The sequence below is a fragment of the Drosophila sechellia genome, chromosome 2R (genome assembly GCF_004382195.2).
Source record: "Drosophila sechellia strain sech25 chromosome 2R, ASM438219v1, whole genome shotgun sequence".
Classification (NCBI taxonomy): domain Eukaryota; kingdom Metazoa; phylum Arthropoda; class Insecta; order Diptera; family Drosophilidae; genus Drosophila; species Drosophila sechellia.
Window position 1 is genome coordinate 7,955,974 of NC_045950.1, and position 21,008 is coordinate 7,976,981.

The following is a 21,008-nucleotide window of genomic DNA, read 5'->3' on the forward strand; positions in this document are numbered from 1 at the left end:
TTAAATTCAATTTGCCTTCATGCATAACCATATTCATTCATCTTCCCTGGTGTTTGTCTTACCCTACGTACCTTTCACAAAATCTGCCTTGAACAAATTTGTTAATCCTTTTGCTTCTATGTACTCCTCCTCACACAAACTTGAACCCTATGCACCTAGGCTTACTTTCTGTGACACGATCGCACACACAAGTTGTTCCCAAAGAAAATCCCTCAATGACGGCCTGAGTCCGAAAACCGAGACCAAGCCGGCGACGAGACCCAGACGCGGAGGTGCTAATAATGTGGGAAATATTTAGCACCATCATTACAAACATCATTAAAATATAAATAGATGTGTTTAACATGAACACCCAAAAGGGAAAACCAAGGAAAAAGAGCGGCCGAAAACATTGGAACAGAAAGTTCGACTTGGTCGAAAAGGAAATCATGTGGCCTGAAAGAAATTCCAAGAAATAGCACATCGTGTCTTTTTGGGGGGTATATGTGTATGGGTATATTGAACCTATAGGAACCTCTCGCTCCGATCGCGCAGATTCATCAATTAACGTCCCTGTGAGCGAGACGGGTGATCGGTGAGCGGGGACGGAAAGAGACAGATAGCCGCTTCATTTCGGTCCAAGACGTCAGCAAATAAATGCATTTCCGTTGGCCAGTCCACAAACAAATTTCCAAGAGACGCCGACGAAGCTAAAGAAAATGTTGAAAAATTCCCAAACAGATTCGACTCGATATTCCTCGATATTCTCTTACCTACCGCGCGCCCAAAAGAGGCAGAAAAGAAGAAGACGAGGAAAAAAGGGGCTCAAACGGTTAAGAAAACATGGTCAACAACAAAGGCGAACAAGTGTACCGCTTGCCGATCGTCAGTTCGACAGTTTTTGGTCAATTGCTTCACTCGATCGTTCGGGAGTTTTGGAACAGAGAGATATTCCAAAGGGCCTGCATTGATTTCCACTTAACGCTTCAAAACTCAAGTGGCCAGTCCAGGCCATACAGTATTCTCCATACCATAACATTCCTTTTCGAGCCAAGTTCACTGTTGAAGTAAACGCGCTTTCGTTCCTGGCTCTCTCTGTTTCAATATTATTGTTTCCCACAGTTGGTCAGAAAATATTTAAGCGCCAATTTGATGTAGTTTTTCTTGTCCCAGTAGTTTTTCCTCTTTATTTCTTTCATTTCTCTCTGGCCCGGTCAAGTGTCCCCCCTTGAATTTGAATAACAATGCCGTTCGGCTCGGCTTCAAAGCTGGCTTTCTTTCCCGAATTCTCCTCCCTCCGACTTTTCCCAACTTCGATTTTGGTAATGAGCGATTGGGCCGTTTGATCTTCAGTTGGCAGCAAGGAGCCGGGTTGTCAGCAATTACGCACTTGATGTGGAAAATCGGGGCTGACAATGGAGCTGGGAGGAGCTGTTCAATGGGGTTCAATGGTGTTCGATAGGGGGCTAGTCAGTCGATCCCTTGGAAATCCAAAGTTCTCGGAATCTGTTATTGTCTAGCGTGGGAATAGAGTTGTGACCATAGCGACATCGTTTTGGAGATGGACGGGATTTTAAAATCAGAAGTGAATGGATCTGAATGGTGAAAGAAAGTCACTTGAGAACAGGATCTTAAGATACATGAATATTTTTAGGTTTAAATGGCTTCTCATATTAAATGTTGAAGTTGAATGTTGAAGTGTATATCCTAAATAGGAAGAAAGCAATGGCCTTGCAACATCCCATACTAGCTCATGTTGAATGTAAAATCCATCGAGCACTGTTTTTTAGTAAACATGCAACCGAATCGTGTTCTAATCAATAAAACTCACCTCATGCCCCATAGCTATCCGATTATCTGTGAGATAATCGAGTCCAGACCCATCTCAGACTCATAACTGTAGCACACTCCATGCCGCACACCGTTAAACTGTGCATTTTACGAGCCCGAAACCAATCGAAAAACCAAATCCAAAGCCAGAACCGAAAAGCCATTAAAGAAATGCCGTCGCTGGGATAAAACAAAACGCCGCCGATCAGTGATCACCCATCAGCGATCAGCGATCGTTGTTCCCCGATCAGTGTGGCAATAAATTCATCAAACAAATATTGCTAGGCCTGCTGCTGATCGACATGAATATTAAAAACCACAAAACTATAATCAGGGCATTATGATCAGTGGCGATGTTCGGTGGGTCCAGGAAACATATCAATCTCTCTGAGCCAACGTTGTTTTTTCTCCTTTTTTTTGTGTGTGTTGCAGCCATTAACTACCGCCTGCAGACGACCTAATGGACAAGATCTTTCGTCACTCCCCGAAGGGATTTACCTTTACCTTTTTGTGTTTGCTGCTCTGCCGCAGCGATCGAACGATAGATCTTTCGCCTTATCCGCTGTCGCCGATTTGTGGTTGATCCTTAAATACGCTTTAAATTGATCTTAATTCCCCCCAACCGCATTTATCATCATTTATATCGGCGGGCCCTTCCGCTTTTTCGATGGAGTTTACTCTGCTGCCTGAGTGCTCCGATATGCTATCTATCGGGATGGATGTAATGGAAGTGGAGGATCAAGCATCTGTTGCCAGGGACATGGACTCAAAGGACTTAGCTGCTCCTGAATGAAGGATAGTTTTTTACCCAAAAAATAAGATAAAAGTTCGTTCAGGGTACATCACACGAAGTTAATATAGTACGTTGGCTCGAAAGGGTTTACACCCAAATGTGTTAGCACAAGCAAGTTTATTTTTGGAAACCCCCTTTGGGTTGCATGATTCATAGCCATCCCTCAATCGATAATCTCGAGTGTCTGTTCAATTGATTTAGCCTAATTTATTTAAAGCATTTCCCAGAACAAAACGTTCCGTGTCATTGGGCAGGAAATGTCGCAAGCTCTTGAGGCTTTGGGGCAACCAAATTGTATATGTATATAAATTGTGGTCAAAGCCAAGACATCTGTCAGTTGATCATTGCGGCAGAACGGAAATGCATTCATTTGTCAGTTGGCTTGTGCCGGCCAAATAAATCAATTCACTTGGCCGGCGGCTGGCTCCCTATTCGAAATTCTTCATTTTCCACCCAATACCACCGCGACTGCCACTTTCCAATTACGTAAAGACTTTAAAGGCACAATTCGGATGGAGGTTTCCTGGATCGCGTGCAGCTATGCAAATTCAACTGGGTCCTGCAGTCGGAATTGAATCGAGTCTCTCACTACCGTTTAATGAGCTCGCGATGGTAATGGTGATGGTGATGGTAGTGGCTCACTTTGCATGACTCAAACCTAAACTCGAACTTCAAACGGCCGTGTTCCTCCTTCGGTTTTTTTGTTTTTTGGGCATGCAAATGGGTCTTTTAATCATATGAAACCCGTGTATTTTGGGCAGTTGTTAATGGCAGAAGGAGTTGGCTTGCGTGTCTTTGGCCTGTTCCCATCGACACGCAACGCAAGCCCCCAGAAAGCCCCCAAATCCATCCATTTAATTCAAGTATCTGCTAGATGACAATGCGTGCCTGCCGACACCTTGCCAACTACATTTGTAGTGTTCGTAATTGTCGATTGCGGGGGCAAATTGACTTTCGATTGGCACATAATCTACCCACTGACGTAACCATGAACTTGGCTTGGCTTCGGGTCTAGACCACACTCAGACATTTTAGCCGGAATGGCAAAACGGAGCTTTTAACTCGGCCTTTAATAGAGTTATCCTGGTGCCGATCAGGCGGCACATAAAAATGTTTTCTTATCTGGTTATTAAAGGGTCGCAGTGCCGCAAAACTGGATCCGAGCAGCATTTTGGCCACATTAAGAAAAATGAGGGCCAAACAGAGAGGTTTGGCGGACATTGACCAAACGTTTTGGGGCAAATTATGAAATGAGTAGGAAGCGCCATTAAGACAAAAAGTCATTAAAAAATCGAGAGACTGGAGTAGATCTCAAAGGAGACGAGGAAACCCGAGGAATTGAAGAATTTACCAGTTTAAGATACTTAAAAACGTTGCCGAAATGTCTTCGAGCTTACTAACCAATTGTTTTATTTTTAAAATATTAAATTGTAATACATTTATTTCAAGTTTCTTTAAACCGCTCAATAGGTAAACGAATTATGCTTTAAAGTAAACAAAATCGTGTTTAAAAATATATATGTATATCATATTTATGAGCCCCCAGAAAAAGGGACAATGTAATGCATTTTCCACCTTGATTGATGGCTCAGTTAGTGAAATCAAATGCAATAAACAAATTTTTATGTATGCAACAAGAATCCCCATACATGATATACACTTCCTTATTGAGTCAAATTGTTCAAAAACTTTCCCATAGCTAAGATTACATGCTTTTTGCCATAAAACATGAAAACGGAGCTCCAGTATCAACAGCTTTGCTTAAGCCTTATAACAGGTTAATATTTCCAACGAATCAATTTGCAAATATTCCCAGGAAGGTGGAAGAAAATAATTTGAAAAGAGTTGCGATCCCACTTCTTTTACGATCTCTTTGCACATGAGGCCTTAATTAAGTCCTGGCCGAAAGTACCGTCTGTGCCAAGGATCTCTGGAAAACAAACAAACAAAATGTTAAAGTCGAAATAATGACGCGCGAAAAACAATAAAACAAAGGCACTGAGCACAGCGAACCGAGAAATAATGCTGGCTGGCAAAATGACAGACAATAAAAGTGGGCTAGGACTCGGGGCAAAATCCAGCTGGTCGCACTTGGCACCTTTTTGGCCCGATCCTGTTGGCCACACAGCGTCAAATGGCAAGCCGGGCGGACAAGGACATGACGTTTTTATTATGCCCAGCGTCTGACTTTTGCTCTAGGCCAGAAAAAAAAAAAACTGAAAGAAAAAACAGATCTCGCCCTGCCGAGAAACCCGTGACCAAGTCGACATACATAGATCTCCTCTGATTCTGGCCCTAAACTTTTGTTTTACGGCCCACGGGCTAGGGGAGCGTAAATCATGAGGTGTTATCCTTGGCGCTGAGGGGCTTCATGGTGCAAGAATTGCACATGCATTGCTGTTCGAGGTTTCCCAGCTCTTCTGGCAATTTCAGCTAATTAATGGCATCATTATAGGGCACCGTATCCCTCGGACATGTTAATAGTGCTCTGTTTTTACTTTTTAGCCGTTCGAAAGGATAATTATCTTGTAAGTGGTCCAGACACGCCCAGCCATTTGGATCCTGCGTCAGGGTAAACAGTTCTGCATTATCCAGGAATATTTGGGTGGTCCCTCTAGTCTTTTGGAACTGGAAGAAGAAGGCAGGCAGCTTTCAAAAACATTTTTTAGTAAAAAAACATAGATTGTAGTTCTGAGTCGTGTTGATGAAGGAATTCTTATTACTAGCAACTACCCACTTCAAAAATGCCTAAATATATTTCCTAACTTCAACTGCATAAATTGCACCAATCGACTGGGGTAATGTCTTTCCATTTTGTTAAGCAATTAGAATACCATTCAAAGAACGCGAAGATAAAGAACCTTCGGTTTTGAGCACTTAATTAAAAGTGCATAAATTTGCCACTCTAATTTCGAACAATAAATTTTGCACCACCGCGAAGTGAGCGGAAATTCAATTACAAATCCATTGCGAGACAAAATAGCGGGAAATTAATTCGGGATATTTATGGGGCTGTGCCGAAAATCACCCCATACATAACCATAAAGCCGGCTTTATCTGTTGTTAACCCATTAGTTGACAAATTTTCGCGGGTCCGGAGCTTCGGGCGATCGGCGTGGCACCCACGCAGCTTCCTGGAGAATTACGATCATTGGCCAATCGATGGGTATTAGCACCTGTCTGCGTAAATCCCGCGACAACTATATCTTAATTTATGGTGACGTAATCAATGCTTCTGCATATATCTCGGCCATAACTCAGATCGTTCGCGTGCGTGGATCCGAATGTTAATGGGCTACGGAGTGGCAAAATTCGGCAAAATAGAAAATAAAACTGAAATGGCTGGAGAAGTGATTAAAAGAAGTGAAACAATTCAAATTGTCACAATAACTCAGCGAGTTATGATCAAAAGGAAGCCAGCAAAATTTTACTGTTTACTGGCGACTGTTGCAACTGCAAGCTGCAACTGCAAATGCCACAGACGAGTGTTAACGTATACCCATTAAATGGGATACCGAAAGGCGTAAACAAGTGACGGAGACTGCCGCCGTCGGCAAAATTTATGTGACCGGGTTGACAATTTTTCCAAGTTTTTTTTTTAATTTTTTATTTTATTTTTTGGGTGGTGCGTTTTTTATGCCATTTTCTCTGCTTTTTATTATTTTTATTTTTTTGCCAGCTAGTGAGTATTTCGGACCTGCTGGTGGCGCATTAGCGGGGCCATTTCAAGTTGGCTAACACTAACACGCAGTTTAAACGGCTTGTAAGTGACCACGTTTGCACTTAATTAATAAAGTCCGCAAATCCATGCCACACCGCTGACATTGTTGCCATGTTGCAACTTCGGTTCGCCGGTTCGCGATTCGACTCGAATTTGAGTTAGAGTTTGCGTCCTTGCTTAGATAACATTGCAATTAGTGTTGCTCGATGCAATATATTCTTGTGTTTATTTTAATAAATTGCCATCGAGCCGGGTCGGTTTAACTTAATTAAATGCCAGTTTCAATTTATTTTCCATTTACTCTCCCTGGACTGCCTTATTGCCGCCTGCCTGCCACAATGAAAGCGAAACCGCAGAAACAACAATATCGCCGCGTATCGGCGGGTAAATAAACAAAAGCGGGCTGGGGAAAAATTAAAAAAAAAATGAACGAAAAAGAAAAATTGCCTCTGTGGCTGATGGAACTATCAATGTAATTTAACATTCATTCGCCGCCAGCAGCAATTAACTGTAAATAACATGCGGAGCGGGCTGCGTGTGTGGTCTGCAAAAATTGTTTAAAAAAAAAACAAAAAAACAAATAAATAAAGCACCACTTTCAATATCGACTACAAAGCGGCTTTTTGTTATTGCCCTTGTCATCGAACTTGTCCGCAGGCCATTCGATTGATAAATGCCTTGCATATATGCATATATGCATCCAGGTGTATCGATATCACCGGCAGGAGGCCTCTGAAATAACAGTATATCTATAGGATGAGTAACTTTATAGTTTCAGAAGCTCAGCACTGAGTCATTGGCTTGCAACAGACAGTCAATTAATTGAGTTTGCATTAATAAATGCCACTAATTATTGATTCAAAGTGACATGCTTCCCAAAGAAATGACTAATCCACTGCGATCACGTAAATATCTGTAACCAGTTCACGGAAAAATAACAAACGCCGTTAATTTAACTCGTAAAACTAAAAGTTTGCACTTTATGAAGAAAAATCTAGAGCAACATAAAATGCTTTTTACATTTAATTATACATTTTATGGCTACTTTAATCAAATTGAACAAAAATTCTTGAAATGGTTGCGCCTTTAGGTTTTATCTCGCATTTTTCTATAATTTTAATTGCTTTTTCTTGATTTGGTGGACCTCAAAATTTAATCAGAGCAACATAAATTATAAGCAAATAAAATTTGGTGTGGAGTCCACAAAATTTGACCCAGAATTGCGTAGCGTTGACTCCAATAAAAGAGATTTTTCTTTCACGATTGTTTCTAGGGGCACCACCCACATAAAGAGCGAAAAGAGAGTGCTATTTTCTCCCACCTCTCTCTATTTAGGTACACTCGAAGAAAATATGATTCATATATACCATTTAAAGGTAGAATCCGAAATAATTCATGGATAATAGTAGGAAACTTTATATTATACGATTTATAATATATGATAACATATAATGGGATGATGGGTCGGTCGTATGCGATGGAAAGTCACTTCATTGATGATTGCTTTAAAAGTATGCAATGGTATATTTTACACAGATTTCAAGATTCATTAAGCTAGTTATAAACGTTAACTTTAAAGTGTAGATCTATGAATATAAAATATATACAAAGATCTCTCTAAAGGATTGTGACCCAGCATTTTCTCAGTGTACTGTCTGGTGCTATGGGGGCGACAACTCGTGCGCTAATTAACTCATTGACACTGTGCCCCCTGCGACCGTCGCGCCCGCTGCACTGCATCCAATTCCCGGGGCACCGATTCGGGTGGCGTCAGTGAAAGAATCGTGCGTAAAACTTGAGAACGCTCCACATTAAATGGCGCTAATTCCGTGGCATTCGAGTTGGCTCTGGAGCAGTGAGCAGCCGTGGCACTGGTCAGTGGAAATGGAGCTGGAGCTGGAACTGGAGCTGGATATACATATGTGGTGCTGGAGCTGGGAGTCGAGGTCTGGTCTTCAGGGCGTGCCAATGCAATTAGCATTAGTGCAGTTGCCGTTGCCGCGAGGAGGGGAGACGTGGAGTAGTGGAGGTCGAAACTGATAAATGGCTGCAAGTTGAGGTTTGTTTTCCTTTTGCCCAGGCCCAGGGCAGTTTGTTTGCCGCTCTCCACTTACAAAACAAACCGAAATGCCAGCCGCGGCACCAGGCGAGCAAATAAAACGGTTTCTTCCAGGAAACGTGACAAAAACGTCAATAACTGCGGGCTCTATAGGCGCACTATACCGTATACTATATGCCATATAGTGGCTGCAACTACGCCGATTCCGATGACGATGCCAATACCAATACCAATACTAATACCAATGCCAATGCAAAAACCAATACGGGTGATGGCCAGGGCCACTAGTTGCAGCATGTGACAAATCTCACTTGTTTGTTGACTTTGCTGCATATGCGAAATGCAATTACTTAGGGCCGCCTGTAATCTAAGACGCTTCATCCAGACCCGTCTCAAGACCCCAGACTCCAGAGACCAGGCTCCAGAGCCCAGACTCCAGACTCCAGAGCCCAGGGAACCCAACTGCAATCGTCAGCGTAAAAGTTCCGGGAATGCAGCCATCGAAGTAACCGCCTCAGACGACATTCCTGGAACTATTGCAACTCATTGGGGCAATGCTCTTGGTGTAAGTAATGCTCATGAGCCAAGGATAACTCTTGGTCTTACATCATTGAGAATTCAGGCTGGTCTACTTAACAGTAAAGATTTACATGAACTATAAACTGATGATCCATTCAATAACTTACAATTAATATAACTGATGATACTAAAATAAAACTGTATATAAATAATATTGCTTTTAAAAACAAACAAAAATGTCATTTGTTTGCATTTACTTAAGTCTATGATTATAAACTAAGGCATGGAACTCTCCTCCGCATAAATAAGCCATGTGATAGTGAAAGTAGAATCTGGAAAGTAAAATCAAATACGGCTGGACTCGATAAATATGCCGGGGAAATGAAATGGTCTTTGATTATCATAGAGATCGATAAGCTGCGATTTATGCTTATCAAGCCGCAGAGATGAGAGTTGGCAACGCCCACCGATCTTTCGGATCTTACTATCCACGCAGATCCCATAATTCAAACTCAAGATGGGGGCTAGTGTCATGCTGATGGAATGACAAACTGATCGGTGCGATGGAATAAACGTGTGATGGTTTTTGGGGTTTTGGGGTTCTGCCCATATCCATATGTACACGGATGGATCGTAAAATGTGTTTTCCGATTTTCGTTTCGGTTGTTTTTCGTACATGTGCCGCAATTACTAGGCATTTTGACGCCCCAGAGCTCGTTCGTTGTCGAGATATTTGATTTTTGTTTTTATTTTAATTCGTTTTTTGATTTTGGATTTTGTTCATGCTGTGCAGTTTAGCATTTTATGATTTTTTAATTTTATGTTGATGAAGCTCATTGCTTGCATATTTGATTAGAGTTTTGATCGTCGTTTCTGGTTGTGTTTTTATGGTTTGTTTGTTGGCCGGGTTCTTTGTTTTCCTGATTATTTCCACTATGATTCGCCTGCTTTAGGCTGCCCTCTGAGTGTGTCATTTGTTACATTTTCGGTTTTTGACATTATTTATCAAGAGTTGTGTTTTTACGGCCCACAAAATAAAGCTGTGCCCAGCTGGTGGGCCCATATAAAGTGGGGTATTTATAAAACTGAAATGTATTAAGAAATGCAGAAAATTATTAACTGAAACTTTAAAAATGCATGAAATAATATGAAAATTAAAAATTCGCAATTTGCCGGTCAGGTATGAAATTCTTATCATTTGTTTATGATTTTTTGCCAGCTAGTGACGCAAATCCTATGACGTCGCCGCAGCCTTCAGTTAGTGACAATTAAATTATGGCCAGCAAGACGATATCGTTCAACGTCGTAAATACCCATAAATTAGAACAACCAGCCCCGCCCGAAATTCTATATCCATCGGTTCACTTAGGAAACAAATCACGCCCACACATATTGAGCACTATCGATAGCATCTCAGAACGCCTTTTTATTTTGCCATATTTATGCTGATGCATTTCTCAGTTCAAACGCCCTTACGAAAACTAAACTAAACGAAACGAAATGAGACGAGGCGAACATTCCACTCACCATGACTAATAACTTAATTAGAAACTCGGCAGAAGACGAAGATTTGGTTGTTAAAATCTTAATAACTTGCGGCAAAAATGCGACCCGATCGAAGCTTTTTATTGAGTGAAAAACAAACCCGTAGCGGAGATCTCTAAAATACCCAAAAAGATCGAAGCCTATTAAAATTCCAAAGCCTAAAATGCATTTGATGGCTTTTTTTTGGGAGTGTGAGTGGAAATAAAAATAAACATTTGGCTTTTCTATCTCGGGGTGTCAATCTTATTGGAGTGGGGGAATAGACTGAAGCCAGAAGTTAGGAACTGTGGCACTTTCAATGTCAAAGTCATTGGGAGTTCAACGATATTAAAGCTTGGGTCTTCTAATGGATTAACCCAGCCACACAGACCACAAAAATAATACCGTTGCCCATCTCGATGGACTTGCACTTCCTGCTCGGCCAAGAAATCAAGTAGGCAAATGTGGCACAAGGGCGGGGAATCGAAGTTTGCATCGCTTCGGGCGGGAAAAAGAAAACTGAAACTGACACTTCTAGTGGAAGCTCACTGGAAAAACAGATCCACATATTTTCTATTAACTACTGGATTGTAAAGGTCGGAGAAGTAGTAGTTTTGTAAGGCACTTATTGTTTAATATTCACAGCTAGGTTCACATTCTTGAAGCTAGAATTTTCGGGAATATTAGAGTACTATAATGATAAAACCCTGATTTTGGGCCACATATTTTCCCCCAGCTCAGCACCAAGTGCGCACCCACAAGTGCTGGCTGCCAGAGGGTGCTCCACTCGGGGTTTGTGTCACCAAACTAATGAAATCAATAAGCTAGACGAGCGACCGGGCCGTGAATCACAAGAGTCCCAGGAATAACAACAAAGGGAGCTCCCTGGGGCAAGAGGCACAAGTGGCTGCCACCGGCGGCCAAAGGTGTGAAGCACAGAGTCACTCAAGCCCTCAGCTCGCCTCGGCTTATGAAATATGAGAGCTAAGAGCCGAGATGCCAGAGTTGAGAACTCAGAACTCAGAACAGGGAACCCAGACCCAGACCAAGAGCAAGACCGATACCGAGACCAGGAACGGCGACTCTTGCCAAGAATTTGTGTGCATAAATTTAATTACTGGCAGAACGGCAGAATGGCAGACGACTGAGACCGGGGCTGAACCCAGTCACCTATCAATCTAACTCGAGTGGCTTTTCTCCTCGTGTTGCCTTTTTCTTTGGCTTTTCAAGTGCTTTACTTATTAGTGACTTTTGTGGCCGCATCCCGCCTCCACCTCCTCGCGCTCGTCCTCCCCGCTGAAGTTCAATAGCCTGTCGAGGCCAGATACAGATACAGTATCTGAAATACTGAGCACAGGGGCAGATGCACCGCCCGATACTCCAGATACATCAGTTTATAATTAGCGGAGAGAGCATGCGCACCTTGGCTACTTGACTTTCCGAGGCTTAATGCATTCGCCGACTATTTTGGGAAATTGTTTTGGTTTTTCATCGAAATTATAGCAAACAAACAGGGGCGCTTAGAACGAGCCAAACTATCTCAATAAATTTAAATGGTCTTGCTTATTATTGATAATAATGATAATGATAATAATATTGTTATACTTAAACATGAGGAAAATATGGTACTGATATATATGTATATAACTGTATCAACTCAACACCAATGCGTATAAGAGAGCAATATGTAATATTTCGTCATCTCAGGCAGCAGGCTTACTAATATTTAATCAAAGTATTTGACAACCACACATCACTGACGACATTCATTAGGTAATATCCGCAAAGACGCGTGTTTCGTTTAAGGTCAAAGTTCTAGAGCTACACGAACTTGTATCTCGATGTTCATGATATACCCCTGCCAGCACCCATCGTTACCTTCCGTTTTGGCACGCTTAATCACTTTGATCAAAAGAGCCATGTTTGCCTTTAATTAAAAATGTTTTTGCCCGCCAAATATTTACATCAATTAAAAACACTCGCCAGGCTGATAGAATTAATTTGTTGTTTTCGATTTTGTATTTTCAGAAAATATAACGATAGTCGGCTTCCCGGATTATCTGAACAACGAATTCAAAATAGCACTGTACGCAAAAGAAACTCAAAGATATTTGTGTTTCAACGACAATTGGAGATTAGTTGGCATGGTGAGTAGAAATCTTACGTTGTAATAAATTTTGGAAGCCTCCCTTGGGGAAAATGAATCATTTGCCCGTGATTGATAAAATGACAACGCAAAGATGAAAGGGCATTTCCACACGATTTGTTTATGGATAGATAAAGTTTATGGCGCTATGGTGCAAGCAAATTGTTGGCAATAGCCACAATTATATGCTTGACAATATTTATTCTGCCGCTATACACGGTATATAGATGCTGATATAGCCAAGGCCCGTTGCGGCTATTTTGATTGCATTGCATTCGCACTTCGCATACTTGAATAAAGTACAAAGCGCCAAGTGTAGACAACTCATTTTTCCCATTTTCCGTCTCTCGTCGATTTGTTTTTATGCAAACTAACTGTGCAAACACTGTAATTTATGACATGTTCCACATAATGGTTTTATGCAAACGATCGCTTATACGACAATAACCATATTACGGCGACCTGGCCAAATTGTCAGCCACAATGGGTGAAAACCTGTTGCGGTTGCACCAAATCTGTCAGCGGGCTGAGCAAAATATTTATTACAATATTTTTGTAATTTGTAATTCGAAAATGCGAACAATTTCATATGCAATTACGGCCGAATGTGGCACAGATTTTGAGATACGTTTACGCGGCGTATGCGTGATATCGCACGGAGCAATGATTGGCAACTGTTTGGGGATACGGACGAAATCGAAAATCAAATTTTCGAGACATTGTAACAGTTTTGCCGGCTGTTTCAATGTCACAAGTTGAAGTGCAGCCATTCGAGGTATGAGATTTTCCATCATAAAAGTCAAACAACTTGTATAGATATGTCTAATCAATCAAGCGAATGACGCTGCACTTGATTGCCTCTGTCATGTGGTAATGGCTAAAACATTTCAATGTCTTTTTCGCCACTCACAATACAGTTAGTTAGCTAAACCGCATTCGAGCTCTAGACAAACAATAGAGCCCCTAAGGCCACACTTCTATTCTATTGCTTTCGATTGCGATTATGACCGCAAAATCCATGTTGAATTATTGTGCAAATATTTGCCGTGATTTACACTCCATTCGATACCTTAGCTGGCTTTTCTCGGGAAGGTTAATGTGTGGGCCGAGGTCGCTTGTGTCTGGATATGATTCACATATTGATTACTCGATCCCTCCATCCCTTCTCGAAATAGAACAAATGTGTTTACCCCAAACACTCCGCTCCACTTGACCAGTGGTGAGAAGCTTCTCTCAAAAATAGCAATTATGAGCTATAAATATGCGAAGAGCCCAAAAGTAGTTCGTCGCTAAATATGGCACAAGTCTTAATTGCTTGGGAAATGTTTCATCTGCGTCGTTTTCAACTCTTTGGGCCACAATCTGAACGATCTCAACGATCAGATCGGGCCGCTGATAGCAGAAATGGCCAACATGGCAGCAACACGCGCTCAACGACTTAGATGTGAAGACCACATCTTTGGGGTATGGGTTATTTGCTACCCTAGAGGTGACATGCTACTGAAATCGATGTAATGTTATTAAAAAGATTGCAAACATTAAACTTTCGCTGCATTACTTTTTGTAGACCCAAATAAATATGGAAATTAAAAATTTGTTAAGTTTTCTAAGCTATTAAGCGACACCAAGCCGATATCCCCACCAATTCAGAATTCCAGGGCATTCCAACATCCAAGTCATAAGCCGCGATTCATTTCGTTGTTTTTTTGAGACTTCAAGTACTTTATAAATAAATAAACAGAAGGCAAACTAAACGTTCACTCCTCGCGCGATGATGTCGCTGTCATCGTTGTCGATACGCATATCACAATATCCACCGCATATAACACCTTAACAATGTATATGAACGGAAATGCCGCTCATAAATTGCATGTGAAGTGCACGGAAGCTATATCGCTATATCAATATATCTATATATCTGCTTTCTGTTTGCAGAGGGAGCTGCGAGATACCTGCTATTTCAACGAGACCATCGTGCACGGATATTTCGTGTTCCGTTCCGTTGTCGATCTGCAGCGACGTGTCGGGTTCACGCACCGAGGTAAGCCTGTGGGGCCCAAGAAGAGCGTCAACGATGCCTGCTACATGTTCAACAAGATCGAGGCCGAGCAGTTTTTCCGCCATCACCACAACAATGGCAACAGTGGCAACAACAATGGCAATGGCAATGGCAGTGGCAATGGCAGCAACAACAGTCGCAAGCCCCCGCGCAACAACAAAAACAATCGCCACAAATCGAATAACCAAAATCAAAAGTTGCAACAGCAACAGGAGCAGCATGGCCATAATAATAATAATAATAATAACGTTATTCTTAATAATAGTAATACTAGTTTAAGTAGCACTAACAAAAAGCAATTAGCGATAAACAGGCAGAGGCAGCAACAGCAGCAACATCAGGTGCGACATCATCACAATGATCCATCGCTGCTGCTGCGACGACAGCAACACGAGAAGAAGCAGAAGCGGCGCAAGCAACAGAAGCAGCAGCAACAACAACACCAACAACGAGTATCAGCTAGTCCAACGAATCCGATGCCTGCAACACCCACAGCAACACCAGCAGCAACAGCAACCGTTGCAGCCACATCCCCGGCAACAGCAACACGATCGACAACAGCAGCATTGAGCAGCAAGCGCAAGGGCCGGCGAAGAAAGGCCAAGGTCAGGCCAAAGGCGCAACAGCAACAACAGTTGCAGCTACTTGCCACGGCAGCAACATCATCCTATACCGACGACACCCTGTACGGCAGCAGCAGTAGCAGCAGCAGCACGGGTTTCGAGGATTTGGACATCTACAATAGCAGCAGCAGTGGCAGCAGCTCCAGCTTGGAGCCCTGGTCCACTTGGTCCACGATCGATAGCTTTAGCGGCAGCAGCACAACAGCAACATCTGACGACAGTATTAGCAGCAGCAGCAGCAACTACGACGCCTGGGCCACCTACATCACCGAAATGGAGGCCGAGGCATCGGCCATGACGCCCGAGATGGGCGGCAACGACACCGAGTTGCTGCAGTACGAGGCCGAGTTGGTGGACGATCCGGAGGCGGAGTCCACGGCGACAATTGAAACCAAAGCAACATCAGCAACAGCGGCAACGGCGGCCACAACTACCTCGACAGCGAGCTCCCAGCTGGTGATAGAGCAGACGCCGCTGGCCAGGAGCAACATCAGCAACAAGCGCAGCAGCAGCACCACGAAAGCAACACCAACGGCAACGAGTCAGACTGAAAAAGCACAGAGCACGCAACAGCCAAGCAGGCATCGCAGCAACAGCAGGGAAGATCACCCGGATAATTCCGACATGTTGCTGGCGGGCGAGAACGAAGTGAAGCCACAACAGCCACGCAAGTTGCTGTGGACAGTGCAACCACCGCTCGCAACACGTGGCAGCACGCTAGCAACATTGGTGGCAACACCAGAGCAGCAACACACCAGCACGACAGCAACAGCGAACACGACACCGGAGCAACATGTTGCACCTTCACTCTTCAGCGTGGACAAGAACATCAATAGCAACCTGAACAACACGCTAACTGAGGCTTCTCCCACGGCAGCGTCAACATCCAGCATCACGGCCGCAACAACCATGAAGAGACCCATCCGGAAGTTTACCAAGAAGCTAATGGCCACGCCTTACCACCAGCTGACATATGTGCGTAATGCGGGCGGAGATATCGACATCGATAACCTGGACAACATCAGCGTTTATCCTGTTCTCTACAATGGCGACCTGGAGGGGAATGGCGGAGGCAACAGCTCCGACGGCGGCTTCAGCGGGTTCCTTCCCACCTCGACCACCTCACATCTCACGGAACCGATTCGCATCGGCATGAACAGGATAAGGCCGAATAAGACACTGCATTGGTTTACTCACCAAAGATTTGCGTAGTAGTCAGGGATTGGCGCACTTTGGCTATTAGATCTTTAAAATGGGAACTGTTCGAATTTGCGCTTTCACAGGCAAAAACATTTAATAGTGAACAAATTGAATAAATAAATCGGAACATAATAATCTCAAGTGAACATCAGTTACATACAATCAGTTTCTATGGAATAATATAATATTTTCCAAATCGAAATCCTGTGAAAGTAAAATCCAGAACAGATCCTTTTTAGAGAGACATACCTATACTCAGCACTCAGTTTTCAAGAGAATTTAGGCAAAACCGAGACAAGAAACCAAGAACAACAATTGTATGGATAAATATTTCAAATTACTAATGAACTGATACATATATATATAAACATATATAGAACTCGATATACAAAGGAGTTGCTTACTGTTCAGTACCTCGACTCAGACAGGACTTTGCACTTGCACCACGCCTAAAAGCACACTACATAAGCGAAACCGGAAGCGGAAGCAGGCGTGGAGCCGATAACGATAACTCAGGCCGCACTTCATCCAGTAGCGAGTACAGTGAAGACTCCACCAACTGCACTCGGGAGGCCGCAGGCAACGAACTCGCAGAACTGCTACATAGTTATAAATGAAAAGACAATAAGATTTTTATTTACGAGTATGTGCTATATAAACTATGAAATTCATGAACCGAAGCGATAGCGATAATCGAAAAACAAAATGCTAAAATTGTTGAAATGGAAATTATGAAAGCGCGACATTCAAGTGCAAGCAAATAAACGTTTCGAATGCACTGAAAAAAAATCGTAGCGAACTTTTGATTTACTAAATCAATTAAATATATTAGCAATGAGAATTAATAAATACAAATGCAAACAAAAATCGATATATATTATATACATATATGCATATATTTTCAAAATTTTATAACGAACCAAAAACCAATTAGCAAACAAATTTAACACGGTGAACGGAACACGAATGAAGAAGTTTTTTAAATTCATACGCAAGCAGAACTAAGAGTCGGTAACGATAACGATAACAAATTCGCACAGCAAAACACTTCCAAAAATGAAAGGTTAAAACTAAATATTAAACAATTTTACTAGGCACAAGCGAACGAAATTGGGTTAGAAGAACAAAAAAGGAAAACTCCATTCAAAATAAACCGAATTTTTTAAGCAAATACAAAAATTATTGTAATGGTCAGCATGGAAATTGATTTTAGGACACAGTTTGTGGCCGATATCCAATTCGAGGGAGGATGGAAACAAATTTTGAATAATGGAAAATTTTAAAGAACTACTAACGTATGTATCCAGATATGTACTGCAACCAAACACCAAAATACACACTGAATAAGCAAACGTTATATTTATTAATTGAGCAAAACTAAAAACTAAATCTACGAATTGAATCAAAATACAGCAAAAAGAAACAAACTGCTGCTTTTCTACATACGAGTATACATAAATATATATATATATACAGATATAAACACATATAGGCATATGTGGACGACATGGAAAAAGATAACGCAAAAATTGTTTCTCATATATTTATATTAATATTTAAAATAAATAGTTCAAACATATTAGCAAACCAAATACGCGAAATTAAAACAATTTGAGGGAAAATGCGAAGGCACAGAAACAGAAAACTGAAGTGTCAAGTTTATATGTAGAGATATGTATGAATGTAAATTTAAAGTGAACAAAGAAAACCCAAACAAAATGAAGTTAAAGCAAGATGCTTAGGTGAAAATTTAATTAGTGTGTACTTAAGACAAGAAACCATTTAACAATTGAACGATTAATTATTAACTTAACTAGGCATTGAAGCAGCACTCAACTAAATAAAACCGATACGAAACCGAAACCGAAACGAAGCCGAAAAACACACAACTCGAATTGAACTTCTGTACTTATTCGTATGCGCGTTGCTGTAATATAAACGAAATTCTTATGTTGAATCGACGTCGAATGGGTAAACTCGATGAATCGATGACTATATCTACCACAGCAGAAATTATTTATTTAACAGTATATCGGAATATTCGAATCGAGTCTATTGGACTGGAGCGGGGACCGATTGTCATATGTCATTTGTAAATTCATTTGCACTTTTCTTTCTACTAATTACGTTTAATTAATGGATTAATCATACGCCTAAGTTAACACTAAGTTAACACTCATCATTGTACATTGTAATATGTTTTATTTCTAAGCCGAGCATTAAATGTAATTATTTATGTATAAAAGCAAAATGATTCTTTCGCCCATGTAAAACACTTGCGCCAACTTCTCTAACTCCGAGTCTGTCCCCCCATCCTTCCTATCTCTTTTAATCTCTATCTTATATATACGAATATATAAACGACTATTTAATTGCATTTCTTTGTATTAAAACGAGTAACAACACACTAGAAATTGAATAAAAAGCCTCAACAAAATATTCAACACTTTTCATTTCTCTTGTATGTAAGATTGCTTCATTTTCAACTTTTTAAATAAATGCTCAGTTCTTTCTTTTTTGTTCGTTAACGAATGTGTGCAGAGAAATCGTATAAATAAAAAATATATATAAATTCAATTGCGGTATTTTTAATCAATTCTAAACGATTGAGGTAAGTATACTCATTTGGATACATATTATATTGAATCTTCAATCTTAGATTGAATATCAAAGTATAAACGAAGGCTAAAGTGCATTCCATTTCCATTTTAAAACATGAAGTACACCATTTTTTTAAAATAATAATTATTTTTAACTTTGTACAGTAATTCTTATCAAAGTTTCAGTCAAATTTGTTCACAGTGCAAGGGAATAGATATATCGCAGTCAGGCAATGTCCACCGATTTCGTGGAATATCAATTGCACATTCCTGGCCATGTCGGAGGGACTTGTAAATTGCAGCCAAGAACAAGATAGGTGGTCCCCGCCTCTGGTGACAAATGTTCGCCATGGGGACATGGGGACAATGTAAGGGAGTCGACCACCGACGCAGAGTCCTCCGCCAACCAGGTTCCTCCTGCTGAAGATGACAAATCACATGTGCTGACATTTGACATCGGTGCTGGGGGATTAACATGTTATGGCCAGGGCCCTCGACTCCTTGGGGCAGTAAAAGTGTTGGCCATCGCCCAAGGCAAACACTGTTGTAATGGGACCTGCTGATGGTGCTCCTCCGCCACTTGGACTCCTCCTTTCATGGCCAGCAGACCGTGGACAGACCACACAAGTGGCCAAGTGGTGGCTACTGCTTTGCATAAATGTCCCAGGTCCGTCGGTTCCCTATCTCCTTGGCGGCAGCTTCCACATCGGTGGCTTGTTTAATTAAAAAATTAAGTTCCAAATCCCAGACCATTAAAAAGATTTTTATTTATACCTTTTAATTTCATCAATCGTTGCGACGGCAGGTGCCGTCCACATCCACATCCATGTTCCTTCCCCATTTATCCAGTCGCCCGGCGAAGTTTGTTTTCTTGCCTTCTTCTTTTCAGCTTTTAACAGGAAACAATTTCATTTGCGGGCAGAAATTCTTTTCAAATCTGCCGCCGTTAAGCAAAAAGAAAACATGCCAAGAAATAATAATAAAAAAATTGAAAAAAAACTATAAGGTGACTGAGAAAAACCAATCGATGCTCTTACTAAAGGTATTTGCACTAGTAAAAAAGTTATATTGATCCAAGGAAAATTGGGAAGCTATATGGAAAAACAACTTTATAAGGTATGACATTATTCTTGAATTTATTCAATATTCGAATAAATAGTAAGTTCCACTAAACCCAACTAAAAGATATCTTAAGTATGTTATAGAAATGAATTAATTATAATTCAGATGGGATGTCTATACAATAATAATTATAATTCATTTCAGGGCATTACAAATTCGATATGGATATCCCAAAATCTTGTCCCCGTTGGTGAGCTCGGTTTCCTTTTTGGCCAGAACGTTTTGTTGGCCGTTCGACATTCGGGCAGCCCGAAAGCCAGGCCAAAAACCCACGGGCTGCGAGGCAGTTGCCTTTGGCATTCAAGGCGACTGTGTGGCTCAGATTTGGTTTATGAATGTCGCCATGTTGCAAGGTGGAGCAAGGTGGCCCAGGGTGGTTCGGGTGGTGCAGAGTGGTGCAGGGTGCCGTCGTACATTCCGCACACAGAGCGCACAGGATGAAACTGTGGCCTGCATACGGCATGCATATTTCGTATTTTTAGTACAGCCATTTAACATCATCAACTTAAATATGCGTGCAAGATTTATGCACACGTCGCTCGGCCAAAAAGGGGGCGGCCGTCTGACCGGGGGCGTGGCCTGGCCAGACCTGGGATGGAATTGCATTAAGAGCCATCGAACTGGGCCCAAAATGAAATGCGACCAGAACGAGCACGTGATACTAAAGCGTTTGAACGGCCAAGAGTCATGCAGCTCGATTTTCATATATAATCTTTTATTGATTCACTAATTTGTATTTTCTAAAAATGCCTAGACGGGCAAAACGAAATGTTTGTGAAATTTCATTTAGTTAATAAGATGTAAAGAATATAACCCTTTTTGTATTTCGATAG

The 21,008-nt window shown here is 41.5% G+C and overlaps 1 protein-coding gene across 4 annotated transcripts in view; it reads left to right on the forward strand.

Annotated features, from left to right (window-relative positions):
• The window catches only part of LOC6608710 (uncharacterized protein DDB_G0288805), a 56,284-nt gene extending 37,394 nt beyond the window's left edge, over nucleotides 1-18,890 (forward strand). For all 4 annotated transcript variants that reach the window (XM_032715358.1, XM_032715360.1, XM_032715359.1 and 1 more), the window contains 2 exons: nucleotides 12,454-12,572; nucleotides 14,507-18,890. In XM_032715358.1, the coding sequence (XP_032571249.1) occupies nucleotides 12,454-12,572; nucleotides 14,507-16,465 (2,078 nt within the window). In that variant the 3' untranslated portion in view covers nucleotides 16,466-18,890. The remainder of the gene's footprint in view (nucleotides 1-12,453; nucleotides 12,573-14,506) is intronic.
• Nucleotides 18,891-21,008: the final 2,118 nt, after the last annotated feature.